The 22,742-nt window shown below is 42.9% G+C and overlaps 1 protein-coding gene across 1 annotated transcript in view; it reads right to left on the reverse strand.

The window, feature by feature from the left end:
• Positions 1 to 22,742, reverse strand: part of LOC119648453 — a 117,964-nt gene that overhangs the window by 54,432 nt on the left and 40,790 nt on the right. Inside the window, exons 2-3 of the mRNA XM_038050209.1 lie at positions 16,890 to 17,028; positions 6,770 to 6,967 (exon numbers count right to left, since the gene is read on the reverse strand). Coding sequence (XP_037906137.1) covers positions 6,770 to 6,967; positions 16,890 to 17,028 — 337 coding nt within the window. The remainder of the gene's footprint in view (positions 1 to 6,769; positions 6,968 to 16,889; positions 17,029 to 22,742) is intronic.

A 22,742-nucleotide genomic window follows, 5' to 3' on the forward strand; every position in this document is an offset into this window, starting at 1 on the left:
ATCTCAATTCGTGAAAGGATATTGACTCTGTTTACTAGCCACCTCCAAAACCACCTTTTTAATATCGTGCTAAACTCAAACACATACAGGGAGCTCAGCCAAATATCCTAACAACTTCCTTCCACAAAACATATCTCTTCCCGAAAAAACGTCTTGACTAGCCAACAAAGCTCTTCATTCAGCACCATAATGGTAGACTACGGGACTACGGTGTAAGAAACAATGCCCTCATCATTGCCTTTACCCAAGATTATAACCGTAATTTGACTTGTATCCGTTATCCACGTATGATACAAATCCCTCTGCCACCACCACACTGCAATAGCCTAGCGCTCTAATCCTTAAGTCATCCGTTCCATTCCAAAGGAAAACGAAAATCCTCTCCTCTTGAGTAGCTACAGTCCAATTTCTACCTTTTGTACTTCCTCCAAAATTTTTGAACGGACCATTCCAGACTTCCATTTCGAAAAAACCCAGTAGTTCATTCGGTTGAGCATGCCCTGCGCTGAAAACCGATGTATTGCTCGAAATTAACCACTAGACACCTACAGTAGCCTGTCTACAATAGCTTTTGACCTCGCATGGCAATTAGAACTCATTTATAAGCTAAACAACACCCTTTATCTCCTCTTGTGCCTCTGTGAGCTAATCTTTAGACGACTTTATCGTCTACATCACCACAAGGAACATAGAACGCGGTGGTGGTCTGAATTTATGTTTAGAGGAGCTCTACCAACACTGCACGAAGTGGAGTCATCAACCCCTAGAAATGCCAAACAATCGTCCTTAACGGAAAAACGGGGATGACCAAAACGGTTTCCTATGGCAAAAACCAGTCCTTAAAAATCCATACATAGCCCGTCCTCAAAACGTCTCTATAAACTTAATCCTATCCAACATTCCCCATATTAATAAGGTTCTAAAACGTGTATGATGCTGCTCCTATAAGCAGTGCATTCGACCTCCAATCACTTTCCGTTTCATCTTCATCAATCAGATCTTCTACGAAATCTCAAAAACGCTACACATCGTCCTGGCCGAAAATGCAGTCAAATTCTTTGAAAGGTGTCTGTTAAATCCTAACCCCTTAGTCGCTGAGTGCTGGGTGTAGTTTGCGGGGTAAGTAGTTTTTTTGGACTGGGAATTGTGACCGGCGAAGAAAATCTTCCCCGCTCGAACCAATTCCCCCTCTTATCTATAAAAGCGATAACGGCCTTTTCGACAGAGAAAGTGGTGTAATCCTCTACACAGATCACACAAATAAAACGACTTATGTCATTCATAACTCACCTTCCCTCCCTTATCCCTTTCCGATCCTTATCCTTACCCTCCCAAACCATATTTTAGAATTATCGAGAATAAGGATTGGAGGATTCATCAAGAAATAAAATTAAAAATCATTTCAATAAGATCCATAGTTTTGCCCTCAGATTAAGTTAGCTGTTAAGGTTCCTGTTAAGTATCTTTTAAATAGTAATGCCCATATTTATTAAAAGAAATGTTTCAAAAAAATCAAAATAAAGGCATTTTTTCGATTTAATAGCTTTAGAAAAAATAGTTACACGATTGAGTAGTAAACCCGATGAAGCGCTCAGTGAGCTTATTCCAATTGCAAGAGCAACATTTCGACTCGAAATTGATTAACACCTTCAGATCTGTGGAGGTGCAATTAGAAAATAAAACAAGTCGGGAAACCGGAAGCTGCACGCTTCAGGTACGAAAGGTTTTGTGTATTTCTTAGTACGTAGCACGTAATCTCTTCTTCTTTTTCTTCAGCCTTTGTCCCGTTCACAAGCGGGGTCGGCTCGTCGTGATCGGCTTCGCCATTTGGCTCTATCAAATGCCTGATCTGGGTGCAATCTTGAGGCTTTCAAATCCCCATCCAGCGTATCAAGCCACCGTTGCTTAGGTCTGCCTTTTGGTCGTTTACCATCGACTTCGATGTTCAGACCAATCTTTGCAAGTGAATTCTCGTTTGCACGAATTGCGTGACCATACCATCGAAGACGCCTCTCTCGCAACTTTTCCACGATCGGTGCAACCCCATAACGATCGCGGATATCCTCGTTTCGGATGTGATCTAAACGTGTGACGCCACTAGTCCAACGTAGCATCTTCGTCTCCATTACCGCGAGACGCCGTTCATTGTCTTTTATGGTCGGCCAACACTCAGAACCATAGAGAGCGACTGGACGGACAACATTGCGGTAAATTTTAGATTTGAGACGTTCGTTGATACGTCGATCACAAAGGACACCAGTTGTGGAACGCCACTTCATCCAGGTTGCGTTAATGCGTGAAGCAATTTCATAACGCAGCTCTCCATTGGCTGATAGCGTTGACCCGAGGTATTTAAATCGCTCAGATCTGGGCAGATCACTGCCGCTGACAGTGATTGTGCCTGTTTCATGGGGATCGGTCGTCAAAAATTCAGTTTTGTTTAAATTCAATCTGAGACCGTGTTGCATGAGGCGATCATTCCATTTTTGAACAAGTTGCTGGAGATCATTTTTGCTATCAGATGCTAGGAAAACATCATCTGCATAAAGCAGTGTGTAGGGCGCTGGACGTTGGATATCCCGTGTGACGGTGTCCATAACAAGGACAAAGAGGAGTGGTGAGAGGGCACTTCCTTGATGAACTCCAACAGAGACACGAAGCGGTTTTGATACACCCGCCATACTTCGAACTTTACTTTTCGGATCGTGGTAGAGCAATTGAACCCAGCGCACGAGTTCTTCTGGCACGAAGTGTTGTCGTAAAGCATACCAGATGAGTTCGTGTGGTACACGGTCAAACGCTTTCTCTAGATCCAGAAAGGCAATGTAAAGAGGGCGATGCTTCTCACGGTGTTTCTCCATGAGTAACCGCGCAGCGTGTATTGCGTCAGTAGTTCCGCAGTTCTTGACAAATCCAGCTTGATTCACGGTTATTTCAACGATTTCGCGAATACGGTTGTCAAGAATGCGTTCAAAAATCTTCATGGTATGGGAAAGTAACCGGATCGGACGGTAATTTGAACATTCTGCTGGACTACCTTTCTTTTTCCATATTGGAACAGTGGTACTTTCTTGCCAGTCAGATGGTGTTCTTCCTTCCTGAATAACCCGGTTAAAGAATTCACTCAGCCACGGTGTTGGGTCCCAGCTCTTTGCTTTCCAGAGCTCAGATGCGATGTCGTCAGGTCCTGTTGCTTTCCCCGATTTCATTTGTTTTATTGCCTCCTCGACTTCAGTTGCGCTGACTGGTGGAACTGCTCCAAATGTCGGCAATGATTGTGGAAGTGGAGAATGAGCAAATTCTTCAGTTGAAATCTGCTCGAAGTATTCTCGCCATCTATCCGTCGCGGCTCGACGATCAGTAAGCAAAGTACCGTTCTTGTCATTAACACAACAGAAGTGTTCGATATCCTGTGTGCGTTTATCACGGCTTTTAGCAAGTCGGTACAGATCTCTCTCGCCATCCCGAGTGTCCAGTTTATCGTAAAGATTTTTGAAATGGTTCGCTCGGGTGACAGCGACCGCTTTCTTTGCTTCCCGGTTGGCATTCTTATAAATTTGCCAATTAGCAGGCGTTTTATCGTCGAGAAATTTGTGGTAGAGGCGTTTCTTTTCACGGACCTTCATTTCAACATCATCATTCCAAAGCCAAGTATCTCGGTTGATGTACCGCTTACCCGGCTTGGTGACCCCGAGGGTTGCAGAGGCCGCTTTGTGGATCGTGTCTTTCATTTGGTTCCATGATTCTTCCACATTCGTAATGGTTGGCAATCGCATGAGTGAGACCGCTTCTTCGTTCTTCTCACCAAATCGCCACCATTTAATGCGCGGCGGGCCAGTGCGTTCCTCACGCCGTTTTATCGGTGGTTTAATTCGCAGGACAGCAATCAACGGCCGATGTTGAGGTGCGATGGTCTCATAGGGAACGACTTTGCAATCAGTGACAGTGGTAAAATGTTGACGTCTTATGAGAATATAGTCGATTTGCGTTTTATTGTTCCCACTATAAAATGTGGGAAGATGAGACAATCGTTTGATGAACCATGTATTCATAAGTACAAGGTCATGGGTGTCCGCAAAATCGATTATACGCTCGCCACCTTCGTTGCGCGCTCCGAACCCCTTTCCCCCATGGCACCTGTTACCGTCTGCCTTTTCACCCACATGACCGTTAAGGTCGCCGGCAATGATTATGTAATCGTCAGCAGGCACGTGACAAGTCTTTTCATCGAGAAGTTGCCAGAAGGCATTTTTCTCGGCATCAGGTCGGCCTGTCTGTGGTGCATACGCGGTGAAGAAGTGAATAGTGCGATCAGCTGATATAATGGTGAGCTTCATCAGCCGATCATCAAATCGTTCGACTTCTTTAATGGCATCACGGAAACCCTCTGAGATGGCAATGCCAACACCATATTGAGTGTGTGGGTTACCAAAATAGAGAAGTTTGTAGCCATTTTTACCGCGTTCGCGTTCAATGTCGCAGCTTTTGGAACCAGACCATCGGGTTTCTTGCAGTGCGCAGATGTCAATGCACCTTTTCCGAAGGGCTCTTGCGAGTTCCTCGGTCTTTCCAGTTAGGGTACCAACATTTAGCGTGCAGACACGTATTTGTTTTGTTCGTTGTGTGCGGACTAACTTGCTTACGTCCTGACGCCGTCCATGCGTCAAGAACCCTTGCCCATTTCTCGACAGGACCGGGGCCCGTCCTGCCGCGTCGACTGAGGTGGACGCCCTAGCATTTCTCCGAGGCCTGTGACTTAATCCGATCATCATGTTTGTAACGACATTCTATGCATTTTCTTGGTCGACCTGTCGCGGGGCCTGTCACCAAGAGAGATCAGGTAGGATTTAGCATAGTGGAATAACTCCAACTAAACTCTATTTATCTCTTTCCCTGATCTCAGCATTTTATTTTTGTTTTACTGAGGATAGTACAGAGTACGTTGCCTCAAACCCTCCTCCTTTACCTGGGCTTGGGACCAGCATACTATGTTAATAGCATGGCGGAGTTCTCGTAATCAGCACGTAATCTATCCATATATTATGTGAGAGTATCCACTTTCGGGTGATATTGACATTCATAGTCTTCAATTTTCAAAGAAGCAACAAATTTGAGGTATTATAACTTTGTTAGTAATAGTGCGATTTCCACCAAACTTGGTAAGATCATGCTCCATGTTATAGCCCATATCACTGCAGTTGATGGTACTGCACTTCATGCACACTGCATTTCATGGTACTAGGATGAGCTTAAGGGGGGTTTCTAACCAATTACAAAAAATTGTAGTAATATACTATTATTAACTTTATTTAAACAGATATCGGCATGGGAGGTATTTCGGAGCCCAGGCACCATATAGTGGCAGCTTCCTGATTTTTTTCAGATTTTTGAGTTGGGTAGTTTCTGAGAATGACCCCCTTAAAAAAGTGATCACTTTCAACCCCCCGCGCTCCCCACCCTTCCAACGAATGTCAAAATTAAGATCGGCTTTGAAAAGTACTAATTGAGACCTTTAATTTGATACCCCACATGACTATATTTGGTGAAAAAAAATTTTACACCCCCCTTTTGCATGTATGGGGACCCCCCCTTAAATTCGACATAAAAGGATGTAATTCACTGTATGCGTGAGCGTTCACAGTTCCCACCTTTCTACCAAATTTGATGTCAATCGCTATAACCGTCTCCGAGAAAAATGCGTGTGACGGACAGACAGACAGACAGACAGTAAACCGATTTTAATTTGTGTTTACACAAAACCTTAAACAAGTCGGGAAACCGGAAGCTGGACGCTTCAGGTACGAAAGGTTTTGTGTATTTCTTAGTACGTAGCACGTAATATATACGTATATTATGTGAGAATATCCACTTTCGGATGATATTGACATTCATAGTCTTGAATTTGCAAGGAAGCGACAACTTTGACGTATGATAACTTTGTTAATAATAGTGCTATTTCGACCAAACTTGGTGAAATCATGCTCAATGTTATATCCTATATTATTGCGAAAATTCATGGTGCTAACATGAACTTAAAGGGGGTTTTGCAGCCAATTACTATAAATTATGGTAATATACTATTATTAACTTTTTTGTACAGATATCAGTATGGAAGGTATTTCGGAGCCCAGGCACCATATAGTGGCAGCCTCCTGATTTTTTTCAGATTTTCCGGTTGAGTAGTTTCTGAGAATGGCCCCCTTAAAGTAACGGTCACTTTCAACCCCCCGCACTCCCCACCTTTCCAACAAATGTCAAAACCAAGACCGGCTTCGAAAAGTACTAGCCGAGACCTTTAATTTGATACCCCACATGAGTATATTTGATGAAAAAAAAATTTACACCCCGCCTTTTGCATGTATGGGGACCCCCCCTTAAATTCGGCGTAAAAGGATGTAACTTCCTGTATGCGTGAGCGTTCACAGTTCCCACCTTTCCATCAAATTTGGTGTCAATCACTATAACCGTTTCTGAGAAAAATGCGTGTGACGGACAGACAGACAGACAGACGGACAGACAGACGGTAAACCGATTTTAATAAGGTTTTGTGTTTACACAAAATCTTAAAAATGTAGAAATGAACAAAAGCTCTGAAAACCGCCAGAAAAAAAAAAGATATGAATCCTGTAGATTTCATTTTTCCAAAAACTCTGCCAGATAACGGGGAAATCAATTTCAAAGCATTTCAATCCTCAAGTGCTAAGCTCCCAGAGGTTAATTTATGATTTCAAAATATTTCAAATTACAAATGTCCTTTCTGAATATTTACCTTAGGCTTGCCATCAAGTTGACTCCCTGATCGTTTAGATACTTTCGCTGGCCTTTGCGTTACGGGTGGATGAACTTTTGTCGTAGAAGTTTCTGTCACCGCAGGTGTACTTAGCTTGTTTCTCGAATTTAAGGTTTTTTCAGCAGTGATGTATTCTGTCGAGCTGCTAAGCGGTTCTGCTGAGCACTGCATTGATGTCTGCGGAATAGAATAACAGAATAAAACAAACATAATAAACGCAATCTTAGTAAAAAAATTAAAACTTCTTAACTTAAAACAAGCGATTTATGTTCGGAGTGGAATAGAGTAAGCCCAGCTTGCGAGTAATAGCAACGATGTCACCGTTGCAAACAAATAAGGTGTTCTTAGGGTTCAGAACAATTTCACCTACATATGGTATTTACATATAATCTTCTTCTTTTTCTTCAGCCTTTGTCCCGTTCACAAGCGGGGTCGGCTCGTCGTGATCGGCTTCGCCATTTGGCTCTATCGAATGCCTGATCTGGGTGCAATCTCGAGGCTTTCAAATCCCCATCCAGCGTATCCAGCCACCGTTGCTTAGGTCTGCCTTTTGGTCGTTTACCATCGACTTCGATGTTCAGACCAATCTTTGCAAGTGAATTCTCGTTTGCACGAATTGCGTGACCATACCATCGAAGACGCCTCTCTCGCAACTTTTCCACGATCGGTGCAACCCCATAACGATCGCGGATATCCTCGTTTCGGATGTGATCTGAACGTGTGACGCCACTAGTCCAACGTAGCATCTTCGTCTCCATTACCGCGAGACGCCGTTCATTGTCTTTTATGGTCGGCCAACACTCAGAACCATAGAGAGCGACTGGACGGACAACATTGCGGTAAATTTTAGATTTGAGACGTTCGTTGATACGTCGATCACAAAGGACACCAGTTGTGGAACGCCACTTCATCCAGGTTGCGTTAATGCGTGAAGCAATTTCATAACGCAGCTCTCCATTGGCTGATAGCGTTGACCCGAGGTATTTAAATCGCTCAGATCTGGGCAGATCACTGCCGCTGACAGTGATTGTGCCTGTTTCATGGGGATCGGTCGTCAAAAATTCAGTTTTGTTTAAATTCAATCTGAGACCGTGTTGCATGAGGCGATCATTCCATTTTTGAACAAGTTGCTGGAGATCATTTTTGCTATCAGATGCTAGGAAAACATCATCTGCATAAAGCAGTGTGTAGGGCGCTGGACGTTGGATATCCCGTGTGACGGTGTCCATAACAAGGACAAAGAGGAGTGGTGAGAGGGCACTTCCTTGATGAACTCCAACAGAGACACGAAGCGGCTTTGATACACCCGCCATACTTCGAACTTTACTTTTCGGATCGTGGTAGAGCAATTGAACCCAGCGCACGAGTTCTTCTGGCACGAAGTGTTGTCGTAAAGCATACCAAATGAGTTCGTGTGGTACACGGTCAAACGCTTTCTCTAGATCCAGAAAGGCAATGTAAAGAGGGCGATGCTTCTCACGGTGTTTCTCCATGAGTAACCGCGCAGCGTGTATTGCGTCAGTAGTTCCGCAGTTCTTGACAAATCCGGCTTGATTCACGGTTATTTCAACGATTTCGCGAATACGGTTGTCAAGAATGCGTTCAAAAATCTTCATGGTATGGGAAAGTAACCGGATCGGACGGTAATTTGAACATTCTGCTGGGCTACCTTTCTTTTTCCATATTGGAACAGTGGTACTTTCTTGCCAGTCAGATGGTGTTCTTCCTTCCTGAATAACCCGGTTAAAGAATTCACTCAGCCACGGTGTTGGGTCCCAGCTCTTTGCTTTCCAGAGCTCAGATGCGATGTCGTCAGGTCCTGTTGCTTTCCCCGATTTCATTTGTTTTATTGCCTCCTCGACTTCAGTTGCGCTGACTGGTGGAACTGCTCCAAATGTCGGCAATGATTGTGGAAGTGGAGGATGAGCAAATTCTTCAGTTGAAATCTGCTCGAAGTATTCTCGCCATCTATCCGTCGCGGCTCGACGATCAGTAAGCAAAGTACCGTTCTTGTCATTAACACAACAGAAGTGTTCGATATCCTGTGTGCGTTTATCACGGCTTTTAGCAAGTCGGTACAGATCTCTCTCGCCATCCCGAGTGTCCAGTTTATCGTAAAGATTTTTGAAATGGTTCGCTCGGGTGACAGCGACCGCTTTCTTTGCTTCCCGGTTGGCATTCTTATAAATTTGCCAATTAGCAGGCGTTTTATCGTCGAGAAATTTGTGGTAGAGGCGTTTCTTTTCACGGACCTTCATTTCAACATCATCATTCCAAAGCCAAGTATCTCGGTTGATGTACCGCTTACCCGGCTTGGTGACCCCGAGGGTTGCAGAGGCCGCTTTGTGGATCGTGTCTTTCATTTGGTTCCATGATTCTTCCACATTCGTAATGGTTGGCAATCGCATGAGTGAGACCGCTTCTTCGTTCTTCTCACCAAATCGCCACCATTTAATGCGCGGCGGGCCAGTGCGTTCCTCACGCCGTTTTATCGGTGGTTTAATTCGCAGGACAGCAATCAACGGCCGATGTTGAGGTGCGATGGTCTCATAGGGAACGAATTTGCAATCAGTGACAGTGGTAAAATGTTGACGTCTTATGAGAATATAGTCGATTTGCGTTTTATTGTTCCCACTATAAAATGTGGGAAGATGAGACAATCGTTTGATGAACCATGTATTCATAAGTACAAGGTCATGGGTGTCCGCAAAATCGATTATACGCTCGCCACCTTCGTTGCGCGCTCCGAACCCCTTTCCCCCATGGCACCTGTTACCGTCTGCCTTTTCACCCACATTGGTATTTACATATAATAATAATTTTAATCTATTTATCTTCATCAACAAAGGATTTTAAAGTTTGTGTACGTATCCTTTCTCCAGCTTGAGTGGGAATCGTACAGAGGTAAAATGATGACAATATACCTAGAAGGGGTAGAGAAATTGGGAAATGGAAATAGACACCTGAGAACAAATAGTAGAAAAAGAGCACTTCATGGCCATAGGAGCTGAACAATCGGCGATGAAATGCGGCTCAAGAATGCTGCACGATAAAATATGAAAATACAGATCAAAAGGTTCGGACGGAATTTCAAAATAGTTACTTAAAATGGACACTGCAGTGATAAAAACTAACCCTCTAAAAGCTGCTATCCTCGATCAGTTCGGCCTGTCAGTTATGCTTGAACAGTCCGCAGTTGGCCGACGGCCGGAACGTGGGTGGGATGCGGCTGGGCTGTCAGTTTGGTCTGTTCAGGCGGCCGGTGGTCGAATGAAAAACCATTCGGCCAATCATCCACCCGAAAGGAGATGAGGAAAACGGTACGGTGTGCAGATATGTCCTGTGTGATGTTTAGGCAGTGAGCGAGAATTTCATGCGCATCTTCATCGCTGGTAAATGTTTTTTATGAATGCTCAAACACAAAAATATCTCTGATTTGCAACCCAACACCTTTCACGGCCAGAGTTGAAAACATGATATCGTCCGCCTTGCTGGTACGGAGATTGTGTTTTCATTCCAACGGGTGATCGAATGTACTGTAGATTGTGCAGGCATGACTGACAGGCCTGTTCACCATGTATGGTGGGCTGAAAACTTCCAAAACTGCAAATAATTGGGGAGGCATTATAGTACTAAATCATTTGTGTTGTAATCCACTCTAGATAACGGATCCCATAGATAAAATGCCTGAACGAAATTTTGTGTTTGAGTAGGGCTACCAGAGATCTAAAGGGGGCCACCCTTTATGTAAGTTAATTTAGCCCGCACAGAAATCAGCCTTGTCAGATCATAAGTTTTGAACCAGCAACCTTTTGTCACAGGCGATTGATTTTTTTTCACTTATTTTCGTCCTTTATTGAATATATACAGAAGAAAAGGATCAGAGGGCCAGAAAAGAAGAAGGTTGTCCAGGTCGACTTTCGAGGTGGAATTTCGGTACGGTAGGTGAACGAAGGACGGAAAGCAGACGGTGGAGATATTACGTTTCTTGGAAAATGCGCGTAAGATTTGATTTTCGTTGTGCGGTTCAACGGTCTCAAACTGTGAATTTTTGGTTGGAATTTGGTACGTGAAGTCAGTGCTTGGTTTTTTTCCGCGATATTCCCTCTTCATCAGGGAGAAGTGAACTAAAGATTGTAGCTCGTAAGATTTTCCGGAATTAATAGTTTCGTGCAGTTTCTTTAAATTTGGTGGACTTTATAGCTTGGAAACTGGCAAAGTTAGTAATCGAACGTGGTGAAATTGCTTGGAAAGTTGAGTGCTGAAGAGTCAGTTGACTTGATTAAACGCCCACAAACAGAAGTGAAAAACATTGTAATTATAATAGCTAGAGGATAATCAGCACGATAGAATTATCGGGAAAAAACGCGCGTTTTCCGGCCCCCAAAATTTGGAAATTTTTCTGTCTAAGGAACCTTGGAGTATGTAGCGAAGAATATGGATCCGATAAAAGATAATGAACGGTAGAAATTCTGGTTTTGAGGAGCTGCAAGCGACTGTACGTTAAAGTAATACGTACGAATTTAATCAGACTTCATGCTGTGCTTTGTGCTATGACCTTTTGAATTTTGTTCCAAATATTAGGCTCTAATTTCAATTAATATTGAATAGACTTGAAGAGCAAACTTTATGATTTGTGAATCTGATGTTTCATCCGAGACGACATACACAGAAGGAGCGCATCCAAGGATAATTTCTGATAAGTTGCACTATCATTGACGGTGAACTAGACCACACTTTCTTTAATTTTTTTTTTTTTAATTCTTAACGGATAGAAAAAGAAACAAGTGTTTGAAGTGTCAGAAGCAAGGGGTTTACTCAAAAACATCTCTAGGTGAGGAATTTTGACTTTCTTTTATCACCTTTTTAAGGTTTTGTTTGCGTCTGTCTGTCCGTCCGCTCGTCTGTCTGTCTATCTGTCTGTTTGTCTGTCTGTCTGTCTGTCACACGCACTTTTTTCAAAAACGACTGTACCGATTGACACGAAATTTGGTGAGAAGATGGGAACTGTGAACGCCCAGATATGCAGTGAGTGATATCCTTCTACGTTGAAATTTAGGAGGGGCCCCCATACATGTAAAGGGGGATGTAACATTTTTTTCACCGAATATAGTCATGTGGGGTATCAAAGAAAATGTCTCGATTAGTACTTTTCGAAGCTGGCCTTAGTTTTGAAATTTGTTAGAAAGGCGGGGAGTGGGAGGGGTGTAAAAGGATGATTTCTTTAACGGACCCATTCTCGGAAACTAGCCAGGCCTCAAAATACTCCCCATATGTTCAAATTAAGTTAATAATAGTACATTACCATATTTTGGGGAAAATTGAGTAAAACCCCACTTAAGTTTATCCCAAAGTTATAAAAGTTGGTAGTAGTATAATATATAATATGAAGCATCGCCAAGTTTGATCAAAATCATATTATTAGTAACAAAGTTACAATAGCTTAAAGTTGTCTTTACCCTGTAAATTTATAACCCGAACTACTAAATATGACATGCTAAATGCATATACATACCAGGCAACGTACAAATTAGATAGTTCTACACTCAAATGTACTCACAGAAGAAGCAAGTAAAACCTTTCATACCTGAAGCGTTCAGCTTCCGGTTTATTTATTTTGCTTTCGTTCATTAGTTATTATTATCTTTACTTCCACCGCTTTGCTTTGATATGAATATATTGCAACAAAATCTAGGTTATTCTTTTCGATTTGAGAACTTGCCTTCCCTCTCCTCCTCTCTAGTCCCGGAAAACTCCCTTTTTATAAGGGACTTCTTCTTTTTCTTTAGCCTTTGCCCCGTTCACAAGCGGGCTCGGATCGTCGTGATTGGTTTCGCTATTTGGCCCTATCAAATGCCTGATTTGGATGCAATCGCGAGGCTTATCAAACTTATCAGCTAGTACAGAGGCATGTAAGCACGTGTCGAAGGAGCATTTCGATGGAGCTTCAATATTTGTGTGCGGACCTTCACGGTTAGTTTCGCAATCTTTTTAGGTTTTTGGGATATTTCTTCCCACTTGGTCACCCTCGGCAACTTAGGACGATCTTTAGGCCATCGGCAATCCCATATTTTTCATTTCAATTGCCAAGACATGTTACGCACCAGCGCAGCACTAACCAATGAATCGCCGCTCTTTTCCAATACATATTCCTATCATCTTCATTAGTCAGTTCTATGTACAACTGCATAAAATCTCAAAATGATCTTCAATGATCAGGGATTGGAGAAATGGCTACCGAAGCATATTATTTAACTCTGTGAAAGTAACACGCGAATGAGCGTAGCAGTCCTACACTTATATGTATATATATGCCATATATGTAATACAAAGATGTCTTATGCAATATCGTACGATTGCCACCGGACATTGATATTGTGTCTCTTTCAATTTAATTTGTGATAAAAATTCCTTTTCATCGAAAGTGGTTTTAAAAAAGAAATCCTGAATCCCCCAGCAAACACGCCTTCCATAATCTCACCCATAACGGAGGGAAATATACAGTATCAGAAATACCAGTATCATCAAATCGTAAACAAATGAAATCACCCTCCCCGTTTCTGTTTAGTATATGTAGAATTTCATTCATCACTACAAATCAGATCACTAGGGCACCCCTCTACCCACAGTTCTAGTGAAGTTATTATCCTAATTCTTAGCAGGGATGCTACCCATTGCCTCAAATACCCCTTCAATCCTTTTCTGATTAAAATCTTATTGGTAGCTTTGCTGTGCATGTTGTTGAATGCTCCCGTTATATCTAGGTACGTAGGTATGTCACTTGGAGTGTGTTCTGTGTATTTGCTTTACGGATTGGGGTCCTGAGATTTGGAAAAAGGCAAACTCTCCATGATAGTCCTTAAGTGAAAGTACAGATCACGATCTAGAATCTTCAACATGAACCTCTGCCAGCAGATATTCGCGAAGTACTGCACGGACGAACATTATGTCGTGTGGACTCGGAGATTTATATGCAGAAAAGCAGTTAATAGCCTAATTGACTTTATCCTCGGTGATTACTGATTCGATATTCTCAGACGACTGGGACTGCATAAAATGCAAGCGGGCTCCTGCCTCACAGTCCTTGCTGATTCGACATTATAGGAAATGCCAAATTTTTCCTGAATCTCGTAGATTCGCTAATGCTTTCCATGTTCTGACAGTAATCTAGCAAGGACCACTTCATGGCAGTCCTCTTAGTCGACTTATACCACTCCAGGCAGTCCTGGTATATTGGCCGGATGTTAAAGACCTCTCTGGGCAACTTTTTGAGATTGCAGACAGATTTTGTTCTGCCACGGTGGCAATGTATTTTCCCTGTATTTTACGAAATTCCTTCTGTAAAGTCCCAACTTTTGATTGCAGCGCATCTCTTGTGGAAATGTTCGCATTGGGTTCACCGAAGAGTTTGTTCTTGACAATTTAACTATTATTAATTAATTTATTTCTTTCGATTTAATTTTAGTATTCATTTTCAATGAAATTCCTTTTTCACGTCTTTCACCAAAAACATCATTTTCACGTTTCGATTTATTATTCCACCATAGTCATAGAGAGTTGACAGGTTATGCCCCACATAAGCTCTATATATAACGCAACTATAATAATCCTATTCCATAAGTACCTGGCCAGTGATTGTAAGTTATGTAATCTAAGGCTACCGTACGGAAGGTCACGGTTCAAATCTCACTGGTGACAGTGGAATTTGAATCGTGATTTGACGTCGGATACCAGTCGACTCAGCTGTGAATGAGTACCTGAGTCAAATCAGGGTAATAATCTCGGGCGAGCGCAATGCTGACCACATTGCCTCCTACAGTCTACTGTAGTGTACCGTTACGGTCTTGAATGAAGTGCTCTAACACACTTCAAGGCCTAGATCCAATATGGATTGTTGCGCCAACGATTATTATTATCTAAGGCTAGTCATAGTAGCATGCGCATCTGGACTGTTCCTCCAAACAGAAGGGAAATAATTTCGGCCGTCAATGCACTCAAAAGTATATGCAATCTATAATTGCGCCCGAAACCAAATCGTATTGAATACCAATTCTAATATAACTCAAACCAAGCCTCAGAACAATTGCATATTATCAACTTCCTCAAAATCCTCTCGCTTGTCAGTGGACATTAACGAGGTTCTACAAAAAATGGCGGAATTAATTACAGTCACAAGTAAACGAGTTTATATCTAGAGGTCATGAAAAAACAGCAATTGAGGGGATAACATGTTTTCAAAGACCGAATACCATGGTCCCTTAAAACAAATAAGTTCAGATTTTTTCAAAAAACCTCAGCTCCATAGTTAGCCCCAGCCATAATTTGGAAAAGTCTAAAATTAATATGGAGAATTCTGAAAGTTGTTTGGAACATTCTGAGTAAGACTTGCAAATCCTATATGGAAATTGTGAACAATAGACGCTGCTTGAGCACCCCCTCATAGAACGAATCTACCTGGGCTGAAAAATGCATAGGCCAACACACAGACTGTGTTAGTAGCATTAAATCCATATGATTTTTAGTTAACCCTAACCTCCAAAAGACACGTGCACAAATTTGACAGCTGTTTGATTATTAATTTGTGGGATAGAGTTAATTGAAGAAGAATTTGAAGAAAATGAATAAAAAGAAACTTTGTATTTTAATAAAGCATTGCTTTTTGACGAAAAAATACTGTTGAAGCCAACGCTTGGCTTGATAAACATTGTTTGGACTTCGCACCAGTAAAATCAACCGTTGAGAAGTGGATTGCTAAGTTTAAATGAGGCGATGTGAGCACCGTGGACAATGCACGCGGTGGATGCCTCAAACAGGCTGTTACCGACGAGAACACCAAAAAAGTCCACAAAATTATTTTGGATGACCTCAAAGTGAAATTGATTGAGATAGCTGAGGCTCTAAAGATATCAAAGGGACGTGTGGGAAATATCGTGCATGAACGTTTGCATATACGAAAGCTCTGTTCAAAGTGAGTGGCGTGCGAGCTCACAATCACGTTGCTCCGAAGGCAGAGGTCCAGGCTTAATGTCTCCATAATTTCACACCAGAATCAAAACAATCGTCATCCGTTCAAAGCGTTCAAAGACATAACAGTCAGCTGACAAGGCTATGGCATCAGTATTTTGGGATGCGCATGGTATAATATTCGTCGACTATTTTGAGAAAGGAAGAACCATCAATAGCGATTATTACATTGCGTTGTTGGAGAGTCTGAAGGATGAAATCGGCCCCATTGATGAAAAACGGCCCCATTTGAAGAGAAAGGACGTCCTATTTCAACACAGTGCACCGTGGACCAAATTAATGAAAACGATTGCAAAATTGCATGAATTGGGCTTCGAATTGCTTCCGAATTCAACCTCAAGAGAATGCTCGCTGATGAAGAGGAAATCGCCGAAACTGAGACCTATTTTGAGGCTAAAGTCAAATCGTACTATCAAATGGTATCCAAAGGTTGTATGACCGCTATAACCGTCGTGTCGCCCTCGAAGGTAACTATGTTAGCCTTCCAAGTTTTCAGCGCATCTGGTACATTCGACCCGAATTGCTTCTACGCCGTTTCATCCATGAGAACTAATTGCTAAATTTTTGGGACCCATTGAAAAGTATGATAATTCATTCAGAAGTATGCAGACTAGGTGTCTCGTTGCTTTGCCAGGTAAATTTCCAATTACAGCCCAACTCTTAATTGTTGCTAGAGATTAAGATCTTCTAGAGAACGGAGTGGCACGTCCGATGCATATCTGCATATATCAAAATTTAGATGAACGGCGCTATGCAATTTGAGTTTGCGCACATACATATGTCGGCACCGCCATACACTCTCCCGTCTGGATGCACCCGGATGGAAGGTATGTAGTTCGTAACACACACCGGAAATTGACTCTCGAACAATCGAAATTCGTAACATTCGAGCGGCGAAATTGCGGAATCCATTCATCGAATCAAAGGTCTCGTAAAAACCGTGCGAAAAGAGCAGACCCGACTGGCTGGGCTGGGGGTTAGCAGTACCGGAGGGCCGCTAGGTGCGTGACTCTTAGCGTTTAACATTGCTGTTAGGATTAGAAACATGCACTGGTGGATTGAAAGAAGAGCTTACCTGGACCAGGAGGATGATGCTGACGGCGATGACGAAAGCCAGTGATGGACGTGGAGCTCGGGCAGTCGTCGATGATTCAGACGATGCTACTGGTACTGGTGGCAGAGGCTGCAACGGCGTCGACTCCTCATGACGAAACCTGCAATTCAAACAAACATTTCGTTAGCGATTCATAGACACATTTGGATGCTGTGTAGCGGAGAGCAGTCTTCATTGAATTCGCGAGTTCTGATGCGAACGCATTCTTTGGCCAGACATGCGGTACATGCTTTTGCAATTTTTGCGTTCGGATTCGTTTTGTAATCGAGTGTTTCAAGAATTTATTTTAGTTAATAGACTCTTACCTCACACAAGAATGCGGATTCAGATTGTAGACGTGGGACGTCGGAACATTAGACTGGAGAGTTCTCATCCCCAATTTTGGCTGCATAATGAATACACCTCAGTAGGGACCTTAACAGAAGGCAAAATGCGTGATCTCCGTCACAACCTCCTAAAGCCATTAGCGAATTGGCACTCTGGTGACCCACTTCTAACCAACTCCAATAACTCGTACTGGTGACCCATTGAATGATTCCGGACCGCAACCTATTTTCAGGTCTCCACTTAAATGGCATGACCAAGGAAACTTTGTGCCTCTAAACTGTACATTTGCCGCCCAAAACAACTTTATCTAGCTCGAAGTTTGGTGCGAAAGAATGAAAACCACGTTCTCGAGTGCACAGTTCTTTTGTTACCAAAGAATATTAGTTTATGTCGCAATTACGCCGCTGACAGTGCACAAAATTCAAATGAACTCACACCATATCTCTGTTATGGCATGATCCATATGATGGCAGGTACGAGCGAGCGCCTCCACCGAATCGTTAAATCGTGATCTTGGGCGTTAAAACTGGCACATCCAACCGTTTTTTCCGCCATCTAAATATTTGAATCTAGCGCTCGCGAAGATATCATCTGGACAAGACTACTCTGCTCCCACTGGGTGAAGCGTGTAGCACGACAATTTGAATTAGACAAGCTTCTGAGGCAGAACCATTGTCCAGAATAACCGACATTACTCAGATACGACTGAGCATGATCACAACATTAAATATTTGTGGCATAAACGGGTCATTATCGAGATGTCGTTGTCATGCAAAAGGCGGAAGATATGATAATGGGATTGGTTTCCACGATTCCCAGCATTCTTAAGATAATAGGGTGATGAATTTTGGAAATTATTCTCACTTTTGGATAATAATTCAATTTTTGAGCGCAGGGAACGGGACACCTTCAAGAATAGGGATATACTCTCTGCCTTTCCTGCTTCTTCTCTTTTATGGAATGAGCCGAGTCGGCGCAGGACGAACGCGATCTGGCGTTCAGAGTTATACAGGAGTTCCCAGCACACACAGACGACGGTCAATTAATACCGTTCTAGTTTCCCTGCAAATACTGTGCGTCAAATATGTTCCCCTCTAGTTAATTTTGTGGAGCCTGCAAGTTGCCAAGATAAGAAAGCACCGGATGCATCCAATTATCAGAGGAAGCGAAAAGATAAAGGAGAATTTAATCTGAGTGAAATTATGCGGTGTTTCCAACGATTAATTAATTGTAATTGTAATTGTAATTGGTGGACCTCGGCGCAAAACCGGGATGTCTGGAGTTCCTTATTAAGGCAGGCCTAGACCGGATACTGGTTGTTGCGCCGTTGATGATGATGAATTGTAATTTTTCGTTGGTGCGAATATTTATTCTTGCAAACACCGATATTTCGGGAACCACTTGTTCCCTTCATCAGTGCTAACAAGTTTTAATAGTTTTAATACTTTTTTTTGCTGAATTGCTTGCAGATGGAGAACGGTTCTTTATTTATTTTCTTATGCCAGTAAATAACTTGAATGAAGTGTATAGTTTAATAGAACAGGATATACAAACGCCAGATACCGACTGGAGAATGCAATTTCTGCAAAAGAAGGGGGAATTCCTCGCTAACCCACGTGACGTAATTCACGCCTTGCTCAAACCATTTATTAGTCTGGGCGTTCTCTGGCTTTCTATAAACAGAACGCCCGAACAAAGAGTTCCCATTGATCGCGTTCTATAGAAGGAACGCGATTTCTATGCGCGCCGGTTCTAAAATGAGTTTGTCCTTGTCTGTATGCGGTGTTTTTTTAAGGTCTTTACATTACCCAAAAGGACCTATATAACGACGAAATCTATGAGCAATACCACATCCGTCAGGTTGTGGATGCGGTGGGCGGGTCACTTAATCCGTATGGATAAGGATGATCCAGCCCGGAAAGTCTATAAGGGCAATATCCATGGTAGAAAAAGAAGACCCTGCCTGAGATGCCAGACAGCTTTTAGGAATATCGAATTGGTGGACCTCGGTATTGACACAGTGTGCTCCCTGGAGTATGAAACAGTGCTTCCACAAGCGGATTTTGATTCTTACCTAGAGGAGAGAGTAAGGAATCAAAATGGGCCAATTTAAGACAGGACTCATTTTCATCAAATCTGGGCCTCAAAACACATATTTTAGGGGGGGAGGCATACTGCGAATTACATCATTCTAGGTCGAACGTAACGGATGATCTCCATATAGGCAAACGGGGGATGCAAATTTTTTTTCATCGAATATAGTTATGCGGGGTGTTAAATGTTTAATACTTTCCGATGCCGGTCTTAGTTTTGACATCTATTGGAAAAGTCGAGAGTGCGGGGGCCGAAAGTGATCATTTCTTTCAGGGACCCATTCTCAGAATCTACCCAAACCAAAAATCTGAAAAAAAATTAGGAGGCCGCTAATATGTGATGCTTAGGCTCCAAAATACCGTCCATATAGATACCTCTTCAAATAAAATTAACAATAGCATGTTATCATAATTTTTGGTAACTGGCTGCAAAACCCCTCTTAAATTCATTGTAGAATCGCCAAATTGCCACAATGTACGCTATAAGATAGTGCACAATCCTGCCAACTTTCGTGGAAAGCGCACTAACAAAGTTATAATAGGTCAAAGTGGTCGCTTCTGTGCAAATTCAAGATTTTGAATGTCAGTATCACGAGAAAGTGGGTAATATATGTATAAATTACGTGCTAAGTTCTAATGGGACAAGTGTATATATACACACGTAATATATATATAACCTGGCGTACCAGGTTTATCCTCACCTGAGTTGCAAACGCAGAGCTGCATGGGTTGCGGATAATGACATGACCCACTGGGTCAGCTACGAATATAGCAAGTTAATCTTGTAAATAAGTAGCCGCGGACAAACAGAACGTTTCCCTTTGTGTTCGTCTTCCCTTACCGATTCTTCCCGTTCAGGGGGAGTAAACCTCCTTAACAAGGGATCGACGCGCCTATCGGTTGAATTGCAGTGACGTTACACTGTATTTCAGCGGCTCCCCTCCAAATACCTTCCCTACCTTTGGAGGTAACCATGGGACATTGCAACATTGGGGCTCTGTTGCAGGGTTGACTGCCTCCCCAACACTCGTGGGAACAAAATTGGAGAAAATATTTCAAATTCTTTTAATGGGACCCCAGGGACACGAAGACAGTACCCAACACGGTTAAGGGTCGTTCAATAATACCAGAGCGGCTCTTCGCCCTTGGATGTTTTAGCGGTTATGCGGCCAACCACCAGGGACGGGAGACCTAGGCGTCGTATGGTTTGGACGAACCAACTCAACGAATTTATCATCCACGCCTATTACCGTGTCACGGATTTGGAACGGCATCCATCAGGGTACAGATATCAACTCCATGACGCGTTCATAACCCGATTTCCAGAGCTAAGTCATGTTCCGGAACAGAACGTCGTCAACCTGTACCGGGTGATAGTGAATAACAACCAAGTTGCCTTACCAACTAGGCAACAAATCTTCCAAGAGGTTTCACTTGAGCTCGGGCTGGAGTCATCAAATTACGGGACTAGTCAAAGGAGTAACACAAGTACTCCACCTGTAAGGCACTCCATGAATCCAGTAGTCAGGAGAAGCTTAGTAACTGGGGATGTCGACCCAATTTATAATGAGGCTTTGACCGCATTCCAGGTCGCATTCACAGAGTATGCTGAGATTCTCCCAAACGCTAGGCCAAAGACCCCAAAACTGAAGTTTACTTCGGCAACTACTAACATCATTGCTGCCGTTGACAGAATTTTGGCTGAAACGGGCTAGCGAGATTACTGCTACAGAGGTTCACAGCCTGATCTACGTTGCAGCTGCCACGGTTATTCGTCTCCATAATCAACATCTTAAAGCGAATAACAGAGGTATGCGCAGAAGGACTTTTCCGTTCTGGGTGTTTCGACTAAACAAAAGAGTCGAAAAGTTGAGAAAGGAGATTGGTCGTATGACGTAAGCACTCCTTGGAAATCCATCACCAAGAGTGCACAGATGCGTTGCGAACATCATTGGAAACTACCATCTGTCCAATGATATGCCAGTCGAAGAAATCCTCGAGGTGCTGAAGCAGAAACTTGCGGTATGCTCCAATTGCATCCGTAGGTATCAGAAAAGCGTTCAACGAAGGACAGACAACACCTTGTTCTTCCAGAACCAACGGGGATTCTACAAAAATCTCACCAACTCAGATAGGGAAAGTAACCTCAATCTGGATCAGGCAGAAGACTTCTGGAGAAGTGTTTGGAGCGAATCCAGCCGTTGCAATTTAGGAGCAGCGTGGCTCCCACACCTTATGCGTTCATGCAAGGCCCTCCCCGAAATGACCATGCCTGACGTAACTGAAGTCGACGTTGAAGCAGCCCTTGACAAGGCAGGTAACTGGAAGGCGCCAGGAGTTGACAAGATTCACAACTTCTGGCTGAAGCGGTTCAAGAGCACTCACAGGATATTGGCAAATCAATTTAATCAGATGATTGCCGATCCTGATTTAGTTCCACCATTTTTCACCAAGGGGATAACTTTCCTCATCCCCAAGGAACAGGGTGTTTCTTGCCCTTCAAAATGTCGACCAATTACTTGTCTTCCTACCATCTACAAGGTCTTCACTTCAGTTCTGTGCGCGAACATCTCAAAACATCTTGATGTTCATAAATTGATAGCTGAGGAGCAAAAAGGATGCGCAAAAGGCTCCCGAGGCTGCAAAGAACAGCTTATAATCGATACGGTAGCTGTAAAGCAGGCTCGATTATAAATCAGCCTTTGACTCCATATCACATTCGTGGTCACTACAAGTGCTACGCTTGTATAAAATCAACCCGAATGTCGTTCTTCTACTGAGAACAGTAATGCAGAATTGGAGCGCGAAGCTATCGGTATCCTCACAAACATCAGGAGAGATACCAATCGGGCGTGGCATTTTCCAAGGCGACTCTCTAAGTCCACTGTGGTTTTGTTGGGCTTTGAATCCGCTATCCCATCTTTTGCATGAAAGCAAATACGGGTCAAGTATGGCATATTGTCGAAATGTACATTAAGTCATTTGATGTACATTGACGACATCAAATTGTATGCCAAAGACGAGAACCAACTTCGCTCCTTGCTGGACACAACCAGTTGTTGCTGGGGGAATTTGAACGGCGTCTGGATCTTGTCCTTAAAACTGAGCTGTACGGGAAAAATAAGATCATGGCAATCAACACCTTCGCCATTCTCGTCCTTCTATACACTTTCAGTGTGATACAGTGGAGTTATACTGATTTAGAATCTGTCAATAGACGGGTAAGGGTAGCTCTTGCAAACAACAACATGCACAATAGAGCTGCCGAAAAATTGAGGATCACTATCCCACACCATCAGGGAGGAAGGGGGGTACTTGATTTAAAAACGTTGCACTACAATCAAGTGCATTCTCTTCGTGAGTTTTTCTATGAGAAACAATCCTCTAGCCAAAT

Source organism: Hermetia illucens, chromosome 2, assembly GCF_905115235.1.
Source record: "Hermetia illucens chromosome 2, iHerIll2.2.curated.20191125, whole genome shotgun sequence".
Classification (NCBI taxonomy): Eukaryota; Metazoa; Arthropoda; class Insecta; order Diptera; family Stratiomyidae; genus Hermetia; species Hermetia illucens.